This window comes from Natator depressus, chromosome 11 (assembly GCF_965152275.1).
Source record: "Natator depressus isolate rNatDep1 chromosome 11, rNatDep2.hap1, whole genome shotgun sequence".
Lineage (NCBI taxonomy): Eukaryota > Metazoa > Chordata > Testudines > Cheloniidae > Natator > Natator depressus.
The window spans coordinates 16,040,419-16,066,011 of NC_134244.1; the positions used below are offsets into that span (position 1 = coordinate 16,040,419).

Consider the following 25,593-nt stretch of genomic DNA (forward strand, 5'->3'; position numbering starts at 1 on the left):
AAAGCAAAGAGCCATGAAATGGTGTCATCGGAAGGCACAGCCCCACTCCACTACAAGAGAGACAAGCATTATAGTAATATGGAAAGGTCTGTGGTTGCTGTTATCACTGATGTGAATAGTTTACATATATAGGGTAACAGTTACAGTCATCATCTATTATTTGTATGATGGTCGCACATAGGCGCTCCATTCATGGATGCCATTGCACTAATTACTCCGCAAACACAAAACAGAAACACAGGCCCAAAGAATTTACAATCTCAGTATAAGTCAGGAGACAACGTGGTAGATGCAGACAGATGTGGGAGAGCTGTCAATATAAAAATTTATTTAGCAATATAGAATGGTTTGTGCAGAGAAAGTTCCCTTTTATTGCTTTAATGGCCTACCCTATTTTAGTTTTAATTAATGCATACAATTTTTAAACCACAGTGCAATACTGTACTCTATGTACATTTACATAGACAAAAGTTAACCAGGCTATTTCTTTGCCATTTCAACTCAATATCTCCTTTGGTGGCGATGTGCTGCCAGATTTAAGTACTTTGTATCAGACACTGGCAACATTTAAAATTTTCACTTTTTATTAAAAAACTGAAAATCAATATTGCTAAGGGAAAATGCACTTTCATTTAGCATCTTCAAAGCTATGCCAGACAATTTGTGTTCTTCTTGGAACCACATGCTCTTTCAGATAACATTGACTGTTCTGATCACCAAGTTCGCTATCACCATGGCTTTAAATACAGCATAGGACATAGGATTTACAATTAAAAATACCTGTTTAATAAAGTAGTATGGGATTGTTTTTAGAATAAATCTTTCACATTACTAAAACAACTAATTTTTTGTTCTGTTCTCAACTATTGTATATGAATTCTAGGGGGAAATCATGCTGTATTCATCAAGCATTTTACAGTATCTATCCAGTCAGCTATGAGCACATTACTCACTTCTAGGAATTCTACTGATGTGTCTTGAACATTTACTAACCAACATGTATGGACCAGGACAGAAGCAGAAGAATATGCATAGGGGTTTAGTTATTGCTATTAGCACTGCAAGCACCATGACTAATAAGCAACTGTGTTGTGTAGGCTGACAGCGGATAGGTTTTAATTGCCTCTTTACAAATTTCTGCCAAACCGGTTAATAAACCTCAGCTGAAAAGAAAGAAATCAAAAGTAATGTTTTCTCAGTCCTAATTTTAAAGTAAACTGAAAAGCTTTTTAAATAAATGCAAACACCTGCGTAAGATAAAAGATACAATACATTTAAAATACAACATGTTAGTTTCTATTTGTTCTCCGCATCTGCCAAGACAGTAGTTCAGAGTTTTGTATTTCTTTGGCAGAGCTAATGATCCCATGGCAAGCAGGACAGAGAGCAGCATTAGACATCTGCATTGTTTTTAATTCTTGCACTGGAAACACAGGATCCAGATACTAAGCAGAAAAGGAAATAAACTAAAATTAATTTGTTAAACACAAATCAATACTTTTTCAAAAGCCTATTTACATATTCTGCTGTTGATTTAAGGCTAGATCCTGCAAATGAGGTCTGTAAGTACCAATAAAAGGAGGTAATTTCTGATAGTAGAGGGCTCTTTGAGGGCTCAGTAGAGGGCTGGAAGTTGAACCTAGATATGTTCAGACTAGAAATTAGATGGATATTTTAAAGTGAGTGGAATTAACCATTAGAACAATTTACCTAGAGAATACCTCAGCTACAAGTTATGGCCTTGAGGCAAGAATCTCTTGTCAAAATTCTATGGCTTGTGTTATGCAGGAGGTCAGATTAGATTATCATAATGGTTCCCTCTGGCCTTAAAATATATTCAGTGGGAAAAAATTACCCTAACACAGGGATAAGGTTGCTTGGTGCTGTGTCGTCTCTTTGCAGAAGCAAAACTCAAACTTCTGAAAACCAGCAAATGCAAAGTTAAGTTTGCCCATGCAACCTTAACTCCGCCCTATTTCAGCAATGCACCAAGATATCCCATTAATACACATACCTTTACTCTGCCAACCCCACAGTTGCTGAAGAGTACCAGCTCTTCACCTCCTTTTACAATCAATTCACTTTCACACACAGGACCGAAAAAAATAAAGTTGTCATGCCACTTTCCTTCTTGTTCCCCTGGAGTTGGCAATAGCCAATGGGAATTATTTGCACAAACTCCAAGTGCAGTGTGTTAGGTGTACCTACACTAAATAGTGGAGGCAGTAGTTAGGCTTTCTTGGTAAAGGTGGGCTTGTGTTATGAGGACATGTGTAGATTACTTTGAGGTGGGTGAAAGAGCTGAGTTTACAATATGGTAAAATCTATCTTTTGCACACTGCAATGTGTGTGAGCCAGGGTGAAAGTAAGTTAAAGGACTTACCGGTACTCTAGAGTCCTGAGCAGGGGGGTGTGGCCTTGACCAGAAGAGGCAGCCGGGCCCTTTAAATCAACCCCTGGCCCTTTAAAGCACCGCTGCAGCCCTGCCACTGCTACCCCAGGGGCTATGGCAGCGGCACTTGGGAGGCACTTAAAGGGTCAGGGGTTGAGACCACTGCGGGGAGCCCCAGGCCCTTTAAAGCGCCGCCCCCCCCCCCGAGCCCTGCTGCCAGAGCCTCTGGGGTAGTGGCAGCAGGGCTCTCACGGTGCTTTAAAGAGCCTGGGGCTCCGGCTGCTGCGGGGAGGCCCAGGCACTTTAAAGCACCAGCATGGGGAAGCCGGCTGGACCATACCAGCTTACTTTCACCTCTGGTGTGAGCAAAGGGAAGAGCTGCATGTGTACCTTTAGGATCCAGTATGAATCACTTAAATGCAGAATTGTGTATGTTATGCAATTAGCAGGGCACAGGGACTTTATTACAAATGGTACTGTCAGTAGCAAACCAGGATATGAGAGCAGCTTAAGCATTTATTATCCGCGTGCGCTCCAGGTAAAGTGAGTGTGGTTAATATCAGGTGTAGCTGTACTGAATGGTGGAAGCAGTAGTTAGCTCTGCATGGTTGAGGTGCACTTGTGACATCTGTGGATTACTTTGTGGTGTGTGACAGAGCTGTGATACGAGATCTATGTTTTGCACCCTCTGATGTGTGTGATGAAAGGGAAGAGGTGCATGAGTACCTCCAGAATACAGTATGCATCATTTCTCTGATTGTGTGGGTTATGTCATTAGCAGGACATAGGGCTTTTATTACAAAGGATATTATCAGCAGGTTGAAGAAGAGAGAATTGTAATGCTTTAAATGATAGTTAAGCGAAAGTGAGATGAAACTCTAAGTGTACGGACATTGTAAAAGACTGAAGTGGTTCTTAAAATGTACACATGTAGTATTCTTTCAGGGAAGATTGCAGATTGGATTTGGATACAAATTTTGTATCCGTGCAGGGCTCTCAAAACTATCACAACTGCTGGACACAAATCTCTGATTTGGTCCAAATCTTCTCTTATGCATTGTATGAGGTGTGTATTAGGAAAAAGGTCCAGATCATTTCTCCCCAAGTGAATCACCACAGTGCCTGGTAGATCACAACCTCTTAAGTTACCACTTAGATGAGACAGTGGCAAAACATGATGCCAATGCAGGCCACCTCTCTCCACCCAAATCAGCCTGTTGTCAGCAATCCCATGCCATGGTGTACTCCTTGCTGTCCCACAAAACTTCTGTAACTTCATTATCCAGGAATCACCCAGAATCCACACGCTGGCAAACCTGGCAGCACACACATTTATTTTCCCTCAGTGGACAAGGTACCTCCACAGTCAGTTCCAAGCCTCCATGCTACATGTCTTTGGAAACACCACATTAATATGCCCTGAGATCAGGAAGTGCCCACACACTATCTCACCCACCCCACAGCTAGTAAAATACAGGTTTTCTCAAACAACCAATCCAAATCTTTCCTATCACCTGTCTTCATTTCCAAGCAAAATCCCTCTCCCTGGTCCTCTATGCCTCCCCTCCACACAGAGACAAAATCCTCTGTCGTGGGCTCCTTCCCACCCAATATAAGAAAATTTTTGGTTAGAACAGCTGCTCACCATTCTGCTGTGTTCACCATAAACCTCTCCACAAAATAAAAACACTTTATATTACAATAGTGACAACTTGTAGCAAGCAACATGAGTTATTCAGTTTTTGTTATACAGATGTACAAAGGTTTGGACAAAGCAAACAAAGAAGTGTCCATGGAGAGGTGTTCACCAGGGCAATGGCATCTGCACATTTGCTCAAACTTCCCAGGCAGCATAAAGTGACTGCACAGAAACCCTCTCACGGTTTATTCTTTACTGGTGCACACACACACAGTAATCCATCCAGACTGCACATCCATACAAGCAAAAAAGTGAACATGTTCTTAATACCATTTACAATTTGGGTCTCTGAAGAGTCAGTAGGTGCCATGCACTACATTGGATAAAAAATGACGAGTGTTTGAGACCATTTTGACTCACATCACAGCAATAGTTTGATCCCTAGCTCTGCGCAACAAAAAACCAAACAAACAAAAAAAGCCAATTAGAAAATTTTTGAAAAACAGGTATTTTGTTCAGGAATCATAGCTCTGGAAGCCCTGGCTTAAATGACCCCAAATTTGCTTCACCAATCCTACTCTGAACTCCCACGAGGCACAGCACATTTCAAGAAAAGCCATGCAAGTACATGTATAATTGGGCTCTACAAACCCCTTACTGAGCAGAGGCAGAAGTGGGAGGGGAGCCACTCCTGCCTACAGGCAAGCAGTGTGACCACATCCCCAGGCAGCTGTCAGAACTGCCAGTCATGGAGGCAGGCACCCACCGCTGGAACCAATAAGGGGAAACAAGGTCTTCTATAAAAGAAGAGAGCTCAGAGAAGGAAGGGGAGGCAGAAAGGCCCAAGACAGTGAAGGGGTAACACCCTTGCCTCCAAGAACACAGCCAAAGAGACTGAAGCAGACTGCTAGGCCTCCTTGGAGGCCAGGGGCCAAGAACTGTCCTGACCAGGGACTAGCCAAAGAAAGCCACTTGGGACAGCAGAGACCACTCAAAAGACCACATTAAGGACTGGTGACAGTATGCCTACACTTAAAATGCTACAGCAGCAGAGCTGCACCACTATAGTGCTTCAGTGTAGACACCACCGATGCCAACAGGAGGGTTTCTCCCATTGGCACAGGTAATCCAGTTCCCTCACAGACAGCAGCTAGGTCAACAGGGGTTAGTTCAGCATAGGGGAGTGGATTTTTCACACCCCTGACAGATGTAGCTATGCCAACATAAGTTCCCAGTATAGACCAGCCCCTGGAAGTGACATCCTTTAAACAGGAAGGATAGAGGAAGGATGAAGGGAAAGGCTCCTCTACACAACCATCTGCAGCATAGGAGGTTCTGAAAGGTGTGAAGTGGCCCATTCATCTCAGTGGGATGTCCTCAGCCAAATGAAAACACCCCAGGGAGATGAATATAACCTTAAACAAATGGTCTGAGACATATTAACTGCTCCATTCATCTCTGAGCTGTTCAACACTAGAAAATTAGGTCAACCCAGTTATCAATACAAAAGTTTTTTTCTCCTGCTGATAATAGCTCATCTTAATTAATTAGCCTCTTACAGTTTGCATGGCAACTTCCACCTTCTCTGTATGTGTGTATATATAATCTTCTTACTATATGTTCCATTCAATGCATCCGATGAAGTGGGCTGTAGCCCACGAAAGCTTAGGCTCTAATAAATGTGTTAGTCTCTAAGGTAGCACAAAAAAACTCCTGGTTTTTTTTTTCCAGTTACATTGCTCAGCAATTTGAAAAATCCACACCCCTGAGTGATGTAGTTAAAACTTGTTCTGGGGACCCAGCTTGCCTTTCAGAGAGGTGGGTTACCCACGCTGATAGGAGAACCTCTCCCCTTGGCATAGGTAGCTTTTACACTGAAACACTACAGCAGTGCAGCTGCAGCACTGCCACGGTAGCGTTTTAAGTCTAGACTAGCCCAAAGCGTATGTTACCATTCCACTCCTGAGTGCTTTAGAGCCTATGATATATATGAAGTATGCCAGTTCTAAGTTCCCCACCCAAAGAAAAAGAACTTCCCCAGATCCTGGCTCACATGGGGACAGGAAGGCCACAAGCCCCTCACCCCAAAATGCAGGTCACATGAAGGCAGATAAGAAGTGGGAGTCCAACCCCGGTAGATGAGCAAAGGCCTTCCAAGTCCTGGCACACACACACGTGGCAGTGAGCGTGTCTCAGACACTCCAGAGGAACAAGGTCCCAGATCCTATGCGGCAGAGCAACCATTTGGATTTTAGAGCACTTCAGAAAGAGTTGAGCTTTAAAGCATATGAAATGGTGGGAATGGAAATCCTCCAGCTATTTTTTCCCCAGTATTGGCACATGTGCACCATTAAAAAAGTACATTTTCTTAAATACCGTACTCAGTTTGGGTCTCCCAAAGATTTAGTGGATGCCAGGCACTACCTTGACGGATGCCAGGCACTACAACAGATTGAGATGATTTTGACCTGCATCACATCAATAGTTTGATCTCAAACTCCGTACAAAAATCCCACCTAGAAAATTGTTGAAAGATGGACATTTTTTCCCAGGGCGTATATCTCCATGACCCTAGCTTAAATGACCCCAAATTTGGGTCCCTATCCCTATACTAGCCCTTTCTGAGGCATACTAGATTTGAAAGGAATTGTCTAAGTATGTCAATTTTAGAGGACTTAGAAATGTCAGCCATTAAACAGAAGTTGTGATGGAATCTTAACTATGATACCACTATAATGATGTTATGGAAAATGGATCCAGGCACAAGATCTATCCCTTAAATTGTTCAACATGATAGTACAAACAATCGTTTTTCCTGAACAGGACCTCTAACACAGACTTATCCTGCCCACCCTGCTCCTCAGTATCTAGGAGATGACAAAAGCCTTACTGCAACAATACACTGATGACACTCAAGTTATATATCATTGACCATCACTTGGGTGTTAAAATGCAAAGAGGAGATCAGCACTTGGATTAAAAAATAGGTGTTTTAAAAAAAACAGGAGGAAAAGGAGTGGCTAATTAGGTCTCTCTCATTCTGCATATGAAATATATATCTTAATTTTCGTTATTAAAACAAAATATAGAAAAAGAAGAGCTTATCTGAAGAATTATTGGTGCTTCAACAAGTAATGCTAACAACAAATAATCAATTAAACCTAGCAACTAACCCACATTTCTTAGACAACAGCCCCTAGGAACCTACTCAATAAGTAAACAAATCCAAACCCCCTTCTCTCATGCGATCAAACTCAGACTCTTCTTCCTCATGAAAGAGACTGCAGATATTAATTTAGGGATGTTAGAAATTTTTTTTTTTTTTTTTGCTGAGGAATCACTGTATTACTGTACAAATTTCTGGGATTTATACAAATCTATTGCTAATAAAACACAGGTCTTTTCTTTCTTAAAAAGTGCCTAAGTAGATGGAAAAGTTTATAAAATTGCAAGATATCATTAGAGAAAAGATGATTAACTATGATTTTCTGATAATACTAAAGACTAGCTTTTATTAAGTGTGCTTCTTTAAGATGCATCCCACCTCCAAAGCAGCAGTTCTACCCAAAGAACCTTGCACGCTAAGCAAGCATTTATCATTTTAATCTTTTCTTCAGCAAAACCCCACTGCAGTCTAGGGCAGATATTCTTGAGTATGGACTACAGAATTGAGCCCAAAATGACAATACACAAGCATGTACTGTATATAAACAATATTTTATAGAACTCAAAACCAATCATGCCACTTTAGTAAGTTATGTTACCCTTTGTTTTAGGAAAAAATGAATATTTCATATATCAGAGCTACACTGTATACCTTTATTAAGACCTAGTAAGATAATTAGGCAAGTAATATTAAATATCTGTTTAGTAGTAAGGGAATAGTACTAACAATGAAACTTGCACCAAGGTTCACTTCCAATAAATAATTATCTACCTTGAGTAATCACTTTAAAGGCTAGTGCTGTTACCAATGCAATTTTTTTTTAAGAGGAGGACAAAGTCTACATGCAAAATCAATTGTGTATTTACATGCACGTGCAATTACTTGTACAAGCAGAAGTAGAGAATACTCCGTCTCCATTAAGCCATTGATTTTTGCTAGTGTCTTGAGCAGTTTTTGAAGATAGGCTTCACTGCCTCTGTTATGTTATTTGTGACTCCTGCAGTATTTGTATCCTTGAGTATTCTCTACATCTCTGGTTCAATGCAATATAATTTTCACTCAAAAATATATTTTCTTAATTAGCGTAACTTGTGTGCAGGCTGCTCACACCATGTGTTTACCGTGAATGAGAGAGTTATTCAGTTTCATGCACAGGAGAAGGACTTAATCAATATTCTATAGAGAAGATTAATTTAATCATAGAGTAAGGTAATTGGAATTGGAACAAACATGGCAAAGCAGGGTGGAGGACGAGACAAAGCAAGGCTCCTTCTTCTCTCTTGCACACCTATTCAGGGAACAGATGCACTGGGAATCCTGGCATTTCCATGAACACAGTTGCTGCAGGTTAGTGCTACTGTGTGCCAACCTCCCCATAAATGGAAGGGCAGGGCGAAGGCAGGACTAGGGCCAAGGGTTGGTTCCTCAAAGATGGAATGCATGCTTCACTTCATGAAAGAGCCCACCCGCCCCATCTATTCCCTTGCCTGAAGCAAAACACACCTAGGAACTTCCACTTGGGAGATGCAACTCCACTTCAGTCTCCAGAGAAGGTTGTCAAAGTTAATTCCATTAGTGCCCTTTTACTGGACAATCGGTGTTTCTAATTCTTACTGATTCTGTCATGGAAGCCAGCTTTGGTATCTTTAAATATCTATATTTTCAACGTGAAGGATAAATCGTTCTGATTACACTTAATTTATAAACTCGCAGCTACATAAGACTTCCTATTTTCATAACTCTTCTTCAAATACTTTATTTTGCACAAAGCCTATTGTTATTCCTCTGATTATAACACCTTCAATGCTACACAATTATGATGACACAAAGACGGGGAAGGACACAGTGTTATTTGAAAATTTCTTGCTAACGGAAAGAATGTGAAACATTGTATCTGATCAAGAAAAAAAAACATAATAAAGATTTGAATGAGATGACAAGGACTTTTTCAGGTATACGAGTCTTAACAATATGCATTATTTTTAGAACATTGTGCACAATTCTTAAAGCATCTAAACAAACAGAACCTGAAATACAATGCACAGGCATCAGAGAATAACTAGAGCTGTACAAATATGTCGAAGTTCAACCTAAAATGTGTTTCCATATGTTATGTGTCAGAACCATTTGCACACCCTGAAGTTTAGATCTGAATAAACCTGTTCCTTCAATGGCCTAATTTTGTTGTGAATCCACAGACAAGGTTCAGTTTTAAAAGAGTTCCTGCATATTCATAAAGGTTCTCACAAGTGATTTGGAACTACTGGTACAATTAAAAATGCCATGCAATATGACCGTGGTGATCTGGATCAAATTCCATATGTAACATTAACACAATACCTAGGTTACCAGATATTTATATAGAGTATATATTAAAAATGAGTAACATATTGCAAACACAACAAAACTTCTAATGAACCAGTGGTGGTTTATGACTTTTTCATGGCTTCACTAATGACAGTGTCTCGATTCATCATAAAAATGCTTCTATCTGCATTCAAACTGCTTGATAATATATACACATACCATTAATCCATTTGGCTTCTGGATTATGAACTATGAACTCTTTTTTGAAGAGATCTTCTAAAGACAATCTGGTTTCTGATGAATTTGTAAGCTCATCTAAAAAGAAACAAAGCAGCACCAGGTTACACATTTAAAAAAAAAACTAATATATATCATGTAATTATTGTAAAATTGTTGGGACTTTAGGGGCAGGTCCTACAGCTCAAAAACAAGTAAGACTCCTAATGAAGTCTATAATAATAATGCCTACTTCTTATTTACATAGCACTTTTTCATCAGGACATCGCTCATCACTTTACAAAGGAGATAAGTATCATTATTCCCATATTCCCCAGGGAAAACTGAGGCACAAGGGGGTGACTTGCCCAAGGTCACCCAGCAGGCCAATGGCAGAGCTGGAAATAGAATCTAGGTCTCGAGTTCCAGTCCAGTGTTCTAGCCACTAGGACACCCTGTCACCCCAATTCAATGAGGATTTCCTGTATGCATAGTGAAAGATTAGGGATATAGTGATTACATGTTTTTTCATACAGACTAATAAAATCGATTTTTTCAGACTGGTAGAATACTGATTTACAGAAAATGAGAAATTTAGAACAAATCTTACCCACCACATATCCTAAGCGGTAAGTGAAAAGAAACCCAATATCCTACCTTAACACAAGTTCCTATGGCCATGAGCCAGTTTCAAATAGAGATCATATCTCTCAGTCCCACTAACCATAATACATCACAAGAATAAGAAAATTATATTAACCTTTTCCATTATTATTTCTGTTTAACCGTAACCACTAGATTCATATGTAAAAATAATCTGAACAGCCAAATAGCCCATCCCGCCCTCCGCACCATCAGATCTCGGTGGATATGAGCAATCGAATTCGGAGATACAGAACTATATGTGGTACATTTTCTAGGAGTAGAGTGCCCACCATTAGTAAGTCCACATTTGCCAAGAGATTCCACACAATTATTTCACATGCTCAGCTAAAAGGGAGACCGTGCCATCTCAGATGTTACTAAATGGTAGTGAATGCTGATGTATATTTTTTTAAATGTCGACCCCTGCAATCACTTCCTTACTTCCAGAAAGGAAACAGCAGTCAATCCTCATTTTCCTGTGCTGAAACATCATTTATGGAAATAGCTGGTACTTCCAGAAATCTCTCTCTTTTTTTTTTTTTTAAAGTCATTAGGTAAATGGACCCATTAATACATGAGATTAAAAGGTATTGCTAACTGAAAGTCATTATTGCTTGTCAGGACACAAATCTCCAATTATATTTATCTTACATGTCCTAGATCACTAGCTGCTTTAGACAAACTTATACGCATAACATATGAAAGAACTCATTGCTACCAGAATATCGGGTATATATTACATATGCACAGTATCATTATTAGCCAAACTACCAAACTGACTCCCCTCTGTCTGAAAGTACCTTTTCTGTTGGGTTCAAATTTTGGCTTTGCATATTTCTGCTGATAAATATTTTCAGTGACTTAGGACAGAAAGTCTAGAATCACAACAGTCAAGTAGCAGACCCTTCTCCCTTTGGTTCACCAATATATTCCCTGACTCCAACAGAGAAAAAAGAAGTCTGCTTTGCAACAGGAACATCCCATAATTCACTTAAGGTGCCAATCCTGGTCCCATTGAAGTCAATAGGAGCTTTGCCATTGCCATCACTCTTGCAGAGTACAGGCTGGTTCTAAGTCCATTGAAATCAACCCCTCCCACGCCCCAGATAAAGATCTCTGCTTCTCTTAAATGTTGTCAATACCGCTTGCTTCACCCACTTCTCTCAGTAGTATCCACGGCCTACTTGCTGTCTTCAGGAAACAACATCTCTCCCCCGGCTCCCTCTTATACTTATCCTTAACAAAATTCAGAGTGAGACCTCTCACTATGCCATCCTTCTGTAATCTATACAGGTCTTTCCTCAAGGTCTCAGTCAGTAGGAACCCTTTAAATACTCTAATAAACTCTCCTCTCACTCTTCCTTTTTTCAAGGCTAACCATGTTCCACTCTTAAAACCTTCTCTCGCAAAACAGAACTCCTAATCCCCAAAAAAGATTTCTTGACTTCTTGTGCACCTTCCCAAGAATAACCTTTTTTAAAATTCAAAGCCCAGTATTGGACACAGTATTCCAAGTGTAGTCTTACAAGGGCTTTACAGAGTAGAACTATTATCTCTCTTGATTTATACCTAATCCCCGTTTATACACCATGGAACCTTATTAGCCTTTCTTGCTGCTGATCCCACACATTGAGTCTCTACCTTCAAACTACTGCATACCATTACTACAGCCTCTCCCCACCTCAGCTTCCATTAATATATTATTTAAGGTATTTTTTGCTAACATTTCTCCCTTCAGAAGCACTTATTACAATCAAATTCCATAGTGCTTAATTCCTTTTGCACTTTAGTTGATCACCTGCAAATTTGGACACCATACATCATTCCCATTTCTGAATCATTTAGATAAAAGTTAAATAGAACTGGCACTGTGAAAACTCACTTGCAGCATTCAAAAAGGGTCAGATTCCATTTATTGTGACCCTAAATTCCCTGCTAGTTTGCCAACTTTCAATCCAGATCACCAATTTTATTATGACACCAGATTTTTTTTTTTTTGCATAACACTAGTTTCCTCTGAGAAACTTTATTAAATGCCTTATTAAAATCATTGAAAATACACTGGACAGAGTATGGAAATGTTACCTGAAAAGACAACTGAACCCACTTTTCTCAGCATTCTGACAATTCACATACTTGCCAAGTAATTTTTTTTGTTATAAATTGCATTTTATAACTTTAAATTGAATCTAGTACTTCTAAGCATTGTTTTTAACCATCTAGTTTAGAAAAATAGACATCTTCAAACAACTATACTGTGTAATGTTTGAAGAGTAAAACTCTCCTAATGCTAAGATGGTATTTAAATAAAACCATATTTGTGATCTTTTAGTCTAGGTGTCCACGCTGTCAACATCTCAAATTATGTAATTTTTTAGCAAGATGTTGGTTTCACACCAACAGACTCAGAAATACTCTTTTAAATTCCCAAAATGCTCAGTTAATTCATGGAAAGACAAGCGGCTCATCATGTAAGCTATCAGAAGACTGCAATTCGTATTTTTAGTCTAAATATGAATTTGTATGCATACTGTATAGTGTATTTTCTGTCTGTTGTTAAAGACTCTTTTCCCCCTTAATGTTTATTATTACATTGCAGAATAGTCTACCATCTCTTTTCCATTTCCATTTTAAATTTTATTGAGTTATTCATTGAAGGGCTAACATTTCCCAGGTCCCCAACTAACTTGATAGATTTTTGTATTTCCAGTTGAATATATATTCAACTAGAATCATAACAATCCATACATATATATATATATATATAGTAGATTACTGGAGTCAGAGTTGAATTCAAGTTTTAAAAGATAAAAAGAGTTACATTTTTATACTGTGCAGTAAACTGACAGCTGAACTGCTTAACAATTGGTGCACATTCGTACACAGACAGCAAACCTTCATATTTTAGTAAATTAAAGACTGAAAAGCAGAAATCAAGTAGAGTAGAAACTCACTAATTTGCACTAATAGATAAGAAAATGCTTTTGCAAATTAGCAAGTAAATGAACAGACAATTAGACTCCAGCAGGCGCACGTGCGGCCCTATGAGTAATTTTTGTTTTTACCGCTGCTTTGTGCCACGCCGCATTACCATGAGCTTGCCCCTGAACTCCAAGCCCTTCCTGACAGGGAAGCCGGTGATGGTGAAGCTGAAGCGGGGGATGGAGTACAAGGGCTACCTGGTGTCTGTCGACGGCTACATGAACATGCAGCTTGCAAATACAGAGATGGTGTGTTGTCAGGACACCTTGGTGAAGTTTTGATAAGATGTAACAATGTCCTGTACATCAGAGGAGTAGAAGAAGAAGATGGAGAAATGAGAGAATAAGTTTCTATATTTCTGGAAAATAAAGATCACAAAAAAAAATAACAAAGGAAGAATAGCGCCTCACAAAATTTACTTTGTACAGTTATTTTATAAAACTAGTTTAGTTTTAATTATTTAATTTAATACTTCAAATTTTAGATGAATAATCTGTTCTACTTTGAGAAAAAAATTATGTCCTGGTAATATGAGACCTAAGTAGATCATCCTGGTAATATGAGACCCGGTAATATGAGACCTAAGTATATCATCCTGCTTTTAAATATTGGCTGTGTGACTTTGGGGGAGTCATAGCACCTCTGTGTCTCCATTTTCCCCATCTGTAAACTGGGGATAATTATGTCTCTATAAAGCACTTTGACATCTATGGATGAAAAGCACTATATACAAGCAAAATATTATCACTACATGGAACAACTTTCATTCCTCAGTAACCTAAACCCAGTCAAGAGTACCAGAATAAACATATTCTACATGTGTGATATAGTATCTAACAAGCTATGATTTTTTCCTCCCCCATGACCTTCATATTATGGTATTTGGAATTAAACACAAATGCTATTAGAAGACTCTTGGGAAATATAGGAATCAGTGGAGATTCATAGTATGAGCAAGCAACATAAAATGAACAAGTTCCTGCACTTTTCTATATTGTATTTTTTACTTCTTCAGTCTGATTCTCTTTTAACAATAAGTAAGATATCACTAGTTTTGCCTGTATCCCTCATTATCAATATAATGAATATCTGCTCCAATTAGTTCTACAAATTCAAGTTTTATTTCGTGTCATAATAAAAATCCTTGAAATTTGGGTTAATAATTTTTCTTTGGTTTTAGCACTGCTTATATCCTTTACAAAAGAAGATGAAAAGACAATGTCTATATTAATGTCAAGGTGGGAGAGGTAATATCTTTTATTAGACCAATTTCTGTTTGTGAAAGAGAAGCTTTTTAGCTTATACAGAGCTCTTCTTTTTATTATTTTTATTAATGTCAATATTTGTATGGAACTAATGTCATAAATTCATATATAAAAGTTATCTTATTGAACATTTGTTCTTCTCTTGGGAACAATAAGTAGGATCTGAATTACTGTTTGAAGCTTTAGAAATACACAGCAAGTATTGTTGTGACACCTGTTTAGTTCTAGGTACTAGGCAGGAAATTACATGCCCCACAATGCAATTAAATCTGCTAGTTAACTGCAAGCAAAAGCTATTATTTGTGTTGGACACAGCAATATGCATTATTAGACTTAGCCATGCCTAGACAACATTATAAATGATAACAAGGAAAGGTTAAGAACTAGCTGTGAGATGCACACTGAGGAAAACAAGTCCTGCCAAAGATATTCACAAGGTTACATGGAACTCACCAGATGGGCAAACTAAAATCCAGATTGACCACATGATTATCAGTCAAAAGCATAGAAGATAATTGATGGATGTTAAACTCTACAGAAGTGCCGAGCATGGCGTGATCATGAACAACTAATGGGAAAGATTAAGTTAAAGTGCAAAGCAAAGATGGGTGCAAATTTGATCTTGATAAGTCAAAGGATAGCTCTGTGAGGGAAGCATACAAGATGAGGCTTGGAGGGCATTTCAGGCCATTAATTTATGATGAAGAAATGTCACTACAGAACAGATGGGAAATATTATAGGAAGCAGTACAAAATACAGTGGAGAAAGTTATTGGAAGGCATAAGAAAACATAGGAAAGCTGGACAACAATGAAACAAGAACATTACAAGAAAAGTGTAAACAAGCCAAGACTGCTAGGAAAGAAGAAGTAAAAGTGTGCAAAGCAGTGAAGACTGAACAAGCAAAAGTGCTGGAAAGAAGAGGCTCAACAACTAGAAGAGGCATCAAGAAAAAAAGATATGAGAACAATATAAAAATGGTTAAGCTGTATGGACACACAATCAGGTCAATGATGCAAGTCATAAGAAAGGTTACCGGTGAACTGACAACAAATGCCAAAGAGGTGCTGGAAATATGGAAGGAGCATTTTAACAAAGTGCTGAACCCTGTATTTCATCCAGATGCAAGCATTCTAGACATGCTGATGAACAGGGCAGCTTGCAATGTAGAATGGCTACCAGCATTGAACCACCATCAGAAGAAGAAATAGAAAGAGAAAGAGAAATAAGGCAGCTAAAAATGGGAAAGCTACAGGGTTAGACAATATAACAGATAAGCTGCTAAAAGCTGGCAGGACAAGCACTATTCAAAGCATTTGGAAAAAATATATAATAGGGTATGGGAACAAGAGGAGATACCAATGACTGATTAAAGGCAATAGTTGTACCAATTCAGAAAAAAAGAGATCCTACCAATGTGAATAATTATAGAGCGGTAAGATTATTATAAATATTGGGAAAGTTATTGTCAACAGATTAAGGCCACTTTTAGAGGAAGTGGTAGGTAAGATTTAGTGCAGCTTCAGATTAGGCTGATTCATGCTCTGACAGTTGATGGAAAAAAGGGACAATGGAGATTTAAGATGTTTGCTGTTTTCATCAACTACATGAAGGTAGTGGATTCAGTTTGGAGAAAAAACATGGAAAGCCACAAAATCACATGGTTTACTTATAGGATAACTACAATTATAAAAGTGTACAAATCCTCTAGTATTGTCAGAATTGATGGAAAATTAAGCAACACGTTCAAATCAAAGTTTGCTGTAAGATAAGGTGGCTGTATATTGGAAAAGGGGAAACAGATAAAGTGTTGAAATGCAGCAGCAGCAAAGAAGTCATAGAATAAGTACAATTTTTATGTATACCTAGGAAGCTTAACCAGTTCCACCAAGGATGTGATTAAAAGGAGATGTTCTTTAGATACAAATGCTACACAGAATTTGGTTTTTATCCATCCATAACTTCACCATTACATTTGGTACCAAAGTGAAAATGTATCAAACCAGTTTACTTAAAAGCATTACTCTCTGGTCTGAAACCAACTGCATTAAATGAAACACACATCAGAAGGCCGAAGGCTGTAACAGTGACAGTTCTTTGGAAGATAACGTGTAAAGAAGGAATGATTTTAAGGCAAACAAAGTTCAAAGAAGAGTAGGATGTGAAATCAGGGTACAGGACTGGCTGCAAATGAAAAGTTTCAGAATGTGGGGACACTGCAGAAGACAAACATGTAATAGGATGCCAAAAAAAACCCCACACATGCAACCAAAGTCAGTCAGACTTAGAGGCCAACCACCAACTCAATGGTGGAATATGTAGTTGTAGTTGTTCAGACTAGTGGTATTAGAAACTGGAAGCAATATATTCTGAATGATCCTGAGATAACATGAAACTTAACTGTCACTACTGCACTAAACATACTAATTCCTATCAAGTGTATTTCACAGGAAGATTTTTACAAAAAGATTACATTTTATTAAGGCAGATTTAGACCAACTACAAGTACTAATGACCAGTGATTATTTCTGTTTCTAGATCTACAAGATGTAGTCTATTTTTTTGTAATGCTAGACATCCCAGTTGCCTTTGAGACACTTGAGACCAACTAATCCAACTACAGTATTTAACACACAGAAGCAAAAATCCCAGTTTACCTAACTAGTTTTTAAAAGTTTTATAAAATAATAAATAATTAGAATAATAATATAAATGATTTGCTCCTGAAAATGAGGTGTGGACAGCACGGGCTCGAGACACCAAGCAGTTGTGATGCAAGCTTCCTCTCAAAGCTCTCTTTATGTCCTTCATTCCTGACCTGCATAAAATCCTTCTTTTTCCAGTTCTAGATCCTTGCAGAGCAGATTCTGTTAATTACACCAAACCGGGAAGTTTCTTAGGGAAATCATAGCAACTGACATAACAATACTGGTTTTCACTTGTGTGACTTGAACTGTTGGCAAAGACCAGTGTAAGGGGGGACATACATTCTAATAACATAACATAATGTTAGTCCATGTGTTATAGAGGGGTTTTTTTAAAAAATCTTTGCCTCTGAAGACTTTCAAATACTCCTTCAAATTTGCCACTGTTAACAATAGGTTTTCAAACATAAGGGCCAGAACTGACTTTAATTGCTTTGAGTTTCAGCATAATTCTTTCTAGCTTTCGCCACCCCCTCAAACAAGAAATCCTCTCCTTGAAAAGAAAGAAATATACTTCAGTCACTAGGGTGGCTTTGGGTATATCATGACATACATGCTCCCAAATTTACCTTTCTTGATCCCCGGAAGAATCCGCTCCCCTCTAACTGGGGTTAGATCAGCCCAACTTTTCCTAGTTTAGCCTCAGATCCTAACCCATTCACACAGATGTTCACTGTATTAGTCATCCAATCACTGCTAACCTTTTTGGTGAAAACTGAAACACTTCGACCATTGTTGCATTTTCTGTTACTGTCTTTCCCTCCTCATTTAGTAATGGAGCCTATCCTATCACTGGTCTTCCTCTTGCATCTCAGAATTTTACAAATACATTTCTTGTTTACCCTTTATGTCCCTAGATAGATTGAGCTCATTTTATGCCTTGGCCTTTCTAATTATGTTCCTACATGTTTATGTTGGTTTTTTATATTCATCCTTTTGTAATTTGACCTAGTTTCCACCTCTTGTATGACTTTGTTTTGTTTTGTTTTTTTGAGTTTCAGGTCATTGAAGATCTCCTGGTTAAACTAGAGTGGCCTCTTACCATACTTCCTATCTTTCCTATGCATTGGGATAGTTTGCTCTTGTGCCCTCTCTTTGAATAACTGCCAACTCACCTGAATTCTTTTTTCCTTTTGCTTGCTTCCCATGTTGTCTACCAATTGTCTACCAATTCTCTGAGTTTGCTAAAGTCTGCCCTCTTCCCTTTTACCGTTCCTTAGAATCATGAACCTCATCATTTCACAATCACTTTCACCCAAGCTAGCTGCCTTCCACCTTCAGAATCTCAATTAGTTCCTCCCTGTTTGTCAGAAGCAAATCTAGAATAGCCTCTTTCCTAGTCGTTTTCTCCACCTTCTATAACAAAAAGTGGTCTCCAATGCATTCCAAGAAGTTGCTGAATAATCCGTGCCCTGCTATATTATTTTCCCGACGACGTCTGCATAGTTGACGCCCCCCCATCTGCACCAAGTCCTGTGCTTTGGACGATTATGTTAGTTGTTTTTAAAAAGTCTCATCCATGTCTTCCTGGGTAAGTGGTTTATAGTAGACACCCTACCATGACATCACCCTTGTTTTCTATCCCTTATATCTTACCCAGAGACTTTCAACACCTCTGCCTCCCACTTCTGTCCCAACCTCAGTGCAAACATACACGTTTTATATACAAGGAAACACCTCCTCCCTTTTCTCCGTGCCTGTCCTTCCTGAGCACTTCTATACCAATATTTCAGTAGTGAATTATCCCACCAAATTTTTGTGATGCCAATTATATTCTATTTGTGATTATTCACTAGTATTTTTAGTACTGCCTGCTTATTCCCCATACTCCTTGCACTAGTATACAGACCTCTAAGATGATTATTAGATTTCTGCTCTATATTCCTCCTTGTCTCTCCTTTGTCCATGCTGCAATTTACCATGTCCCCCACAGATTCCTACCCTTCATCCAGGTCTCCATATTTTGGACTTATCTGTTGGCATTTGTCTTCTGCCCCATCAAACGTAGTTTAAAGCCCGCCTCACTAGGTTTGCCAGTCTGTATCTGAAGATACTCTTCCCCTTCCTTGAAAGTGGACCCCATCTCTACTTGGAACAGGATCTCATGGTCAAGACAACCAAAGCCCTGTTGGCAACAATATTTGTGCAGCCATGCATTCACCTCCAGATTATGTCTCTCTCTGCTGGAACCCCTATCCTTCACTGGAAGGATCAAAGAACACCATCTGTGCCCCCAACTCTTTCACCCGCACTCCAAGAGTCCTGTGGTCCTTCTGATCTGCTCAGAGTCATATCTTTTTCAGTATCATTATTGCCCACATGAGTGAGCAGCATGGGGTAATAGTCTGAGGTCCAGATAATCCTCAGTAATCCTTCCATAACATCTCAGATATGGGTCCCTGGCAGGCACCACATCTCCTGGGATGCCAGCTCAGGCCTGCAGATGGATTTCCCTTTAGAAGGGAGTCACCAACCACCACTACCCTTTGTTTTCTCTTGAGAGTGGTGGCTACGAACCTCCCAGCCTTGGGTGTACATAGTGGATATCTCCATAATACAGGGAAAGCAGCACAGTCTAGCACTCCAGCATGCTCTGTTCAGCCACCTTTCCTCACAAGTGGCAGCCTTGTCCTCTTTGCTCCTTTCCCAGACAATCTGGCCTCCTCCCTGACTGAGAAGCAGCTCCAAGCTTCTGTGCCTGCTATCATTCAGCCCATTCTTTGCTCACTTTGTAGCCCTTTTCCAGTGGCCAGATAATCTGACTCGTTTACTTGCCCAGATAGCACTTCTATTTGTCCCTTGGTTATGAGTTATAGGAATTTTTCACAGCCTGTTTACACTTTCTGCTAGCTCCATAGTGTGTAAATTACATCAACATAACCACAGGCTAAGGGAGACTAACAGGGTTGTTAGGGGTCTAACTTAAATTTGGTCCATCATATCTAAGCTTTCCAGTGTGATGATTCAATTAATGCTAAATTAACCTAAACGGCAAATACTAAAATATACAAATGAATTTGTAACATCTAATTATTGATTCATAAACTATACTAGATAATTATGCAAAAAAAAATATACAAATGCAACTGAGTGAAAATTAATCAGGAAAATATATAGCTTCATCAATGGTTTGCAAATTCCAAGGCTATGGAACTTAAAAAGCACATTCAAATACAAACCAAATGAATAACATTTCCAATACAGAATATTTTCAGGCCAATATTTACCACTTATATATGCATCTCAGTTCACTTATTTTAAATAATCTGTCTGATTGGGAGAAATCAATGAATTTTTTCTTTTCTTTGCAACATGTTCAGTGTTGCCTTCTATCTGGGCTTCTATCCCGGTTTAAATATTTGCTATCCCAACAGAAAAAGGACTTCCACTAAAAATGTGTCTTGGATAAATTAGAATAAAGAAAACTTGCAGCAAAATTAAACATCCATGTGTAGGAACTTACATTGTCCAGACTTGCTGAATAGGCATATTAATATTATTTTTGCAAATCAGTTGTTAAATAAATACCTTCAGTTCTCTCTGATTTATTGTGTGTATATGACAGTGAGAGATACATATACACTGATGTGGCTGGATATAAAAATTTCATGTTCAGTATTAGCACATTTTAAACAAAGTTTTCTATATATACCCAGGGATCTGAAAATACACCAGGAGGCAACCACCCATGACTTTAATTAATTTCACATATACGGAAGCCAGTGGGGATTTTGAGTGGGTGTATAATGGCAGGTCCCAACTGTGCATCATATAGGTCACTCTGTGCCTACTTTGGATACTGAAATTCAAGCAGCCAGAAGTTAAAATGAGCAAAGACAAGAGTTAATGTTATACTTATAAGTCATTTTGAAAATTACATTATGAATCAAAATGTCTTCAGTAAGAAATTATGTGTGTGTGTGTGTGTGTGTGTGTATTATATAAATAAAAAGAGAGAGAGAGAGAGAGATTACCTGGGGTTAAAAGAATGACAGACAAAGTGATGAGTGAACATACAACTAGAATCACCAGCAGTGCAATTGCAATTCCCTTCCAATTCCTCTGCGGAGGGCTGTTACTTCCAAGCTCCTACAGAGATTAAAAAAAAAAAGTTTCATAATTACATATAATCCTGGAAAAATGTATGAATACAAGAAATGATTCTGCAGATTGTTATAATCATACTATACGTGAGCTGATTATCAACCTTCTCCTCTCTGTAGTTCATTTAATTATTCAAAGTACATAATTTTTAGATCTTTTTAATAGAGATGCATTTTTAAACAATTTTATTTCCCTAAGAGACAATCAAATTGAGCGTATGCAAGCTGTCCAAAATATGACTGGTGTTAACGTGTGCTGAACATAAACTTCAGGACAATATCAACTGGCACTTTTACAAGATAATTACAGAAATAAAGTGTGGCAATTTACTGTAATTCTACCTAAAGTGGTATGGACCATAAAAGGTTTAAATACACAAGCTTTTAATGTATAATGTTAAACTTCTTATTTGTAATGGAAAACATTGACAAAACTGCCAAAGGCTCAAAAGTATTCCTTCTTAAACTGAACAGCATTTCTTCCTCTATACAGGTTTCAGAGTGGTAGCTGTGTTAGTCTGTATCAGCAAAAAGTACGAGGAGTCCTTGTGGCACCTTGGACTAAATTTGTTAGTCTCTAAGGTGCCACAAGTACTCCTCGTTCTTTTTCCTCTATACAGTAGTTCATCTGCAAACTGCTCTCCTGTCACTCGTAATAATTAACAGTAGCTTGTAACAATATTAAATGATTGCTTCTGTAACTACTGCTCCATGTAAGCATATATTCTCCTTTGGTTACCTGTGTAGCTCATGCTAACATTAGCCAAATGGGATTTTAAGTTTGTCAACAGAAGTAATGCACAGTTTCTATTTCATCTAGGATTTCATACTGCACCATCATTGCCTTACAGAATAGAAAAATGCATCAAGGTGATACCTGGTTGGTATTGCTCTCTCCCTCCCCCACCATGAAACAGCACTTTCTCCATCTGCATCTGGCAAGACAAGTTCTGACTTTTTCTCTCTGATATTGACCGTATCACAATTATCCATGCCTTTGTCACCTCAAGATTAGATTGCTATCATACACTCTATGAGGGATTACAGTTTAGGAGCATTTAAAAGTTGAAGCAAGTGCAGAATGCTGTGATCTATTTACTGAGTTGCACCTTGGGAACACATTAAACCAGTGCACCATAATATTCATTGGCTTTCAGTAAGCTTCTGAGTAGAACTTGAGGTGTCAGTTTTAAATTATAAATGCCTTAAATGGTTTGGGACCTGGACACCTGAGAGACTGTCTCTCTCTGTGACATATGGTCATAGATGAGATCAGCAGAACCACTTGAGATGGAGTATTCATGGAATAAAAGAAAGGAAACTGCTGAGGTGAGGGGTCCTTGGTTTTAGAATTTGCTCTCCCTGACCCACCAGTGCCCAGATTTGTTAAACTTTTGGCCATGTTGCAAAGCCATCTTTTCTCTGTCTTTTCTCAGGCTACTAAGGAAGGAGCAGGCTGAGGGATGGGCATGGTTCTATTCATGGATAGTCTTTTTGCATTCTTTTGTTTGTTTTAGCCAATGGGGTAGTCACCCAGGGCAAAAAGGCAGCCTGCTGTAATTTATAACTTCAAATAAATACTCTTTTTTTTTTGCACATGCAGAAGATTGTTTCTGAACAAGCTTGCAAACGTCTGAGACAAGAAAGGTGTTGTGACAACCCACATTCTTTGATACAAACAAATCACATGGGCATCATGGGATCTTAGAAGGGTCTTTCAGCACCAAAAGCAGAAGCCTTTACTGCCCAAGCCAAAGGAGAACTCCCTGAGCGGTGAGACAGTAAATAATAGGCTGGATACTTAGTCTTTAAGGTGCCACAAGTTCTCCTTTTCTTTTTAACAAGAGAAGTCGCTCAAAGGAGTCACGTTCTCTCTTTCCCTCATACTCATAGAAGGACAGTATATTTTATACTTCCACAAGTCAGACAAGCTCATCCCAAATGTCTGAGGTCCATAAGAGTCCTAACCCAATGCTTTTGACTTGTGTGTTACACGTTGTCAGGGTTCCCTCTCCGCTCTGAACTCTAGGGTACAGACGTGGGGACCTGCATGAAAGACCCCCTAAGCTTATTTCTACCAGTTTAGGTTAAAAACTCCCCAAGGCACAAATTCTCACTTGTACCTTGGATTAGGTAATGCCGACACCACCCAGTGATTTAGACAAACTCACGGAAAGGACCACTTGGAGTTCCTACTCCCCCCTAATATCCCCCCAAGCCTCAACACCCCCTTTCCCGGGGAGGCTTGAGAATAAACAAGATGAGCACAGACCAACCTTGGGTTTTTTTAGGACACTAAAAAAAAACCCCAATCAGATTCTAAAAGAAACAGAACTTTATTAGAAAGAAAAAAGGTAAAAGAAGCACCTTTGTAAAATTAGAATGGAAGATAATCTTACAGGGCAACCAGATTCAAAAACACAGAGGATTTCCCTCTGGACCAAACTTTAAAGCTACAAAAAGAAAACCAGGAATATACCTTCCTTTCAGCATAGAGAAAATCATAAGCCAAAACAAAAATAAGCTAACGCATTCCCTTGCTAGTACTTACTAATTCTAATGGAGTTGGATTGCTTGCTTCCTTGATCTGTGTCCAGCGAGCACACTGAACAGACAGACCAAAACCTCCCTTTCTCCCCCCCTCCCCCCGACCCCGGATTTGAAAGTATCTTGTCCTTTTATTGGTCCTTTTGGCCAGGTGCCAGCCAGGTTACCTGAGCTTCTTAACCGTTTACAGGTAAAAGGATTTTGTGCCTCTGGCCAGGAGGGATTTTATAGCACTGTATACAGGAAGGTTGTTACCCTTCCCTTTATATTTATGACACACGTATACATCAGACATGATCCAACGTAATGCACATGGTTGGCTGTGAGCATATTTATAGGTAATGCAAGGAAGATCACTCTCTCTCTGACCTATAACAATTAATACAGCATACTCCTTGAACCAATCTTCACAATTTTTGCCTTTTATTTTTTTTGTAATTTCCTTTCCACAGTTTAGCACCGGAGAAAATTTAAAGACCTTTTCTTGCCCACGTCCTGTCTTATGAAAGAAGTCAGTTTAAATACTCCAATTTAGCACATGTGCCTTGAACAACTGTGAAACACTGAGCAAGGGCACTGTGAGGAAAGCAATAGGCAAGCAGTCACTTTTTGTGCTATTAATGTAAACATTTGGACTAGATCTTACTCTCACTTTATGAATATAATGAGAAATATGTAAAATACATAAAATATGTATGCTAAGAAAAAAAAAAAGAGTCGTCATCCCCAGTGAATTCACTTAATTCAAACCAAGTTGCATACACATTAAATAAGATGGGAATTTGACCTCAGGACTTTCAGTTTCTGACTCTTCACCAACAATTAATGTTCAGTCCAGAACAGATGGACCAGCACAGGTCCCCTGTGTGGTAGTAAGGACTGCTAATCCCACTTTTTGCACTGTTGTACACAGTTTAACCACTTCAAAGTTGCTAATATGTAGGTGTCATTTTGTTGTGTTTACTGCATACAGCTCACACTTCATGCCCCACAAAAAAATTAAGATATGTGGCTCTGAGTCCAATATTGGTGGACAGAATCCTTACGACTGAATTCCAGCATAACAAACCATTTTTCTCCACCATCACCAATAGATATAAGCAATTTAAAATTTGGAGAAACACAAATTATCTTCACACTTAAACTAGCAGAAAGAACTAGGAGAGACAGTTGTACTGAGCAAACCTGATATCAAATCACAATGCTTTAAAAGGTTAGCTATCATTGCCTCACCGCCAAATAGGGGCAGATTTTCAGAGTCTTGCACATCAGTTTTCCTAATTGCAGCAGAAATCAGTGACAGAATCAGGATACAAATGTACTAGACTCCAGATTTTTAAAGCCTGGATGGAAACAAAGAGCACAAGAGCAACCCACTCTTGGAGAAAAATTAGGCCCAGCATCTTCCCTCTGGGTTAAGAGGTGGCTCAGCTGACTCAGTGTCTTCCAGGGACCAACCTAGATCCACAAGCCCAAACTGCCTACAGCTTTTTTTTCCTGCAGCTTCTTCTGACTCACTCCAACTAGTTAAACACATATGGAAGCTGCTCATGGCCCCCACTGTAGGTGCATGGCTTGATTGGAAAGTCTGAACCATTAGCTTCACACCACCACCTCTGGGTGCAG

The 25,593-nt window shown here is 38.9% G+C and overlaps 1 protein-coding gene and 1 pseudogene across 3 annotated transcripts in view; one reads left to right on the forward strand and one right to left on the reverse strand.

Annotated features, from left to right (window-relative positions):
* DPP10 (dipeptidyl peptidase like 10) overlaps nucleotides 1–25,593 on the reverse strand; it is an 860,783-nt gene that overhangs the window by 319,722 nt on the left and 515,468 nt on the right. For all 3 annotated transcript variants that reach the window (XM_074967232.1, XM_074967233.1, XM_074967231.1), the window contains exons 2-3: nucleotides 21,292–21,406; nucleotides 9,724–9,819 (exon numbers count right to left, since the gene is read on the reverse strand). In XM_074967232.1, coding sequence (XP_074823333.1) covers nucleotides 9,724–9,819; nucleotides 21,292–21,406 — 211 coding nt within the window. The remainder of the gene's footprint in view (nucleotides 1–9,723; nucleotides 9,820–21,291; nucleotides 21,407–25,593) is intronic.
* Nucleotides 13,458–13,693, forward strand: LOC141995554 (small nuclear ribonucleoprotein F pseudogene; annotated as a pseudogene).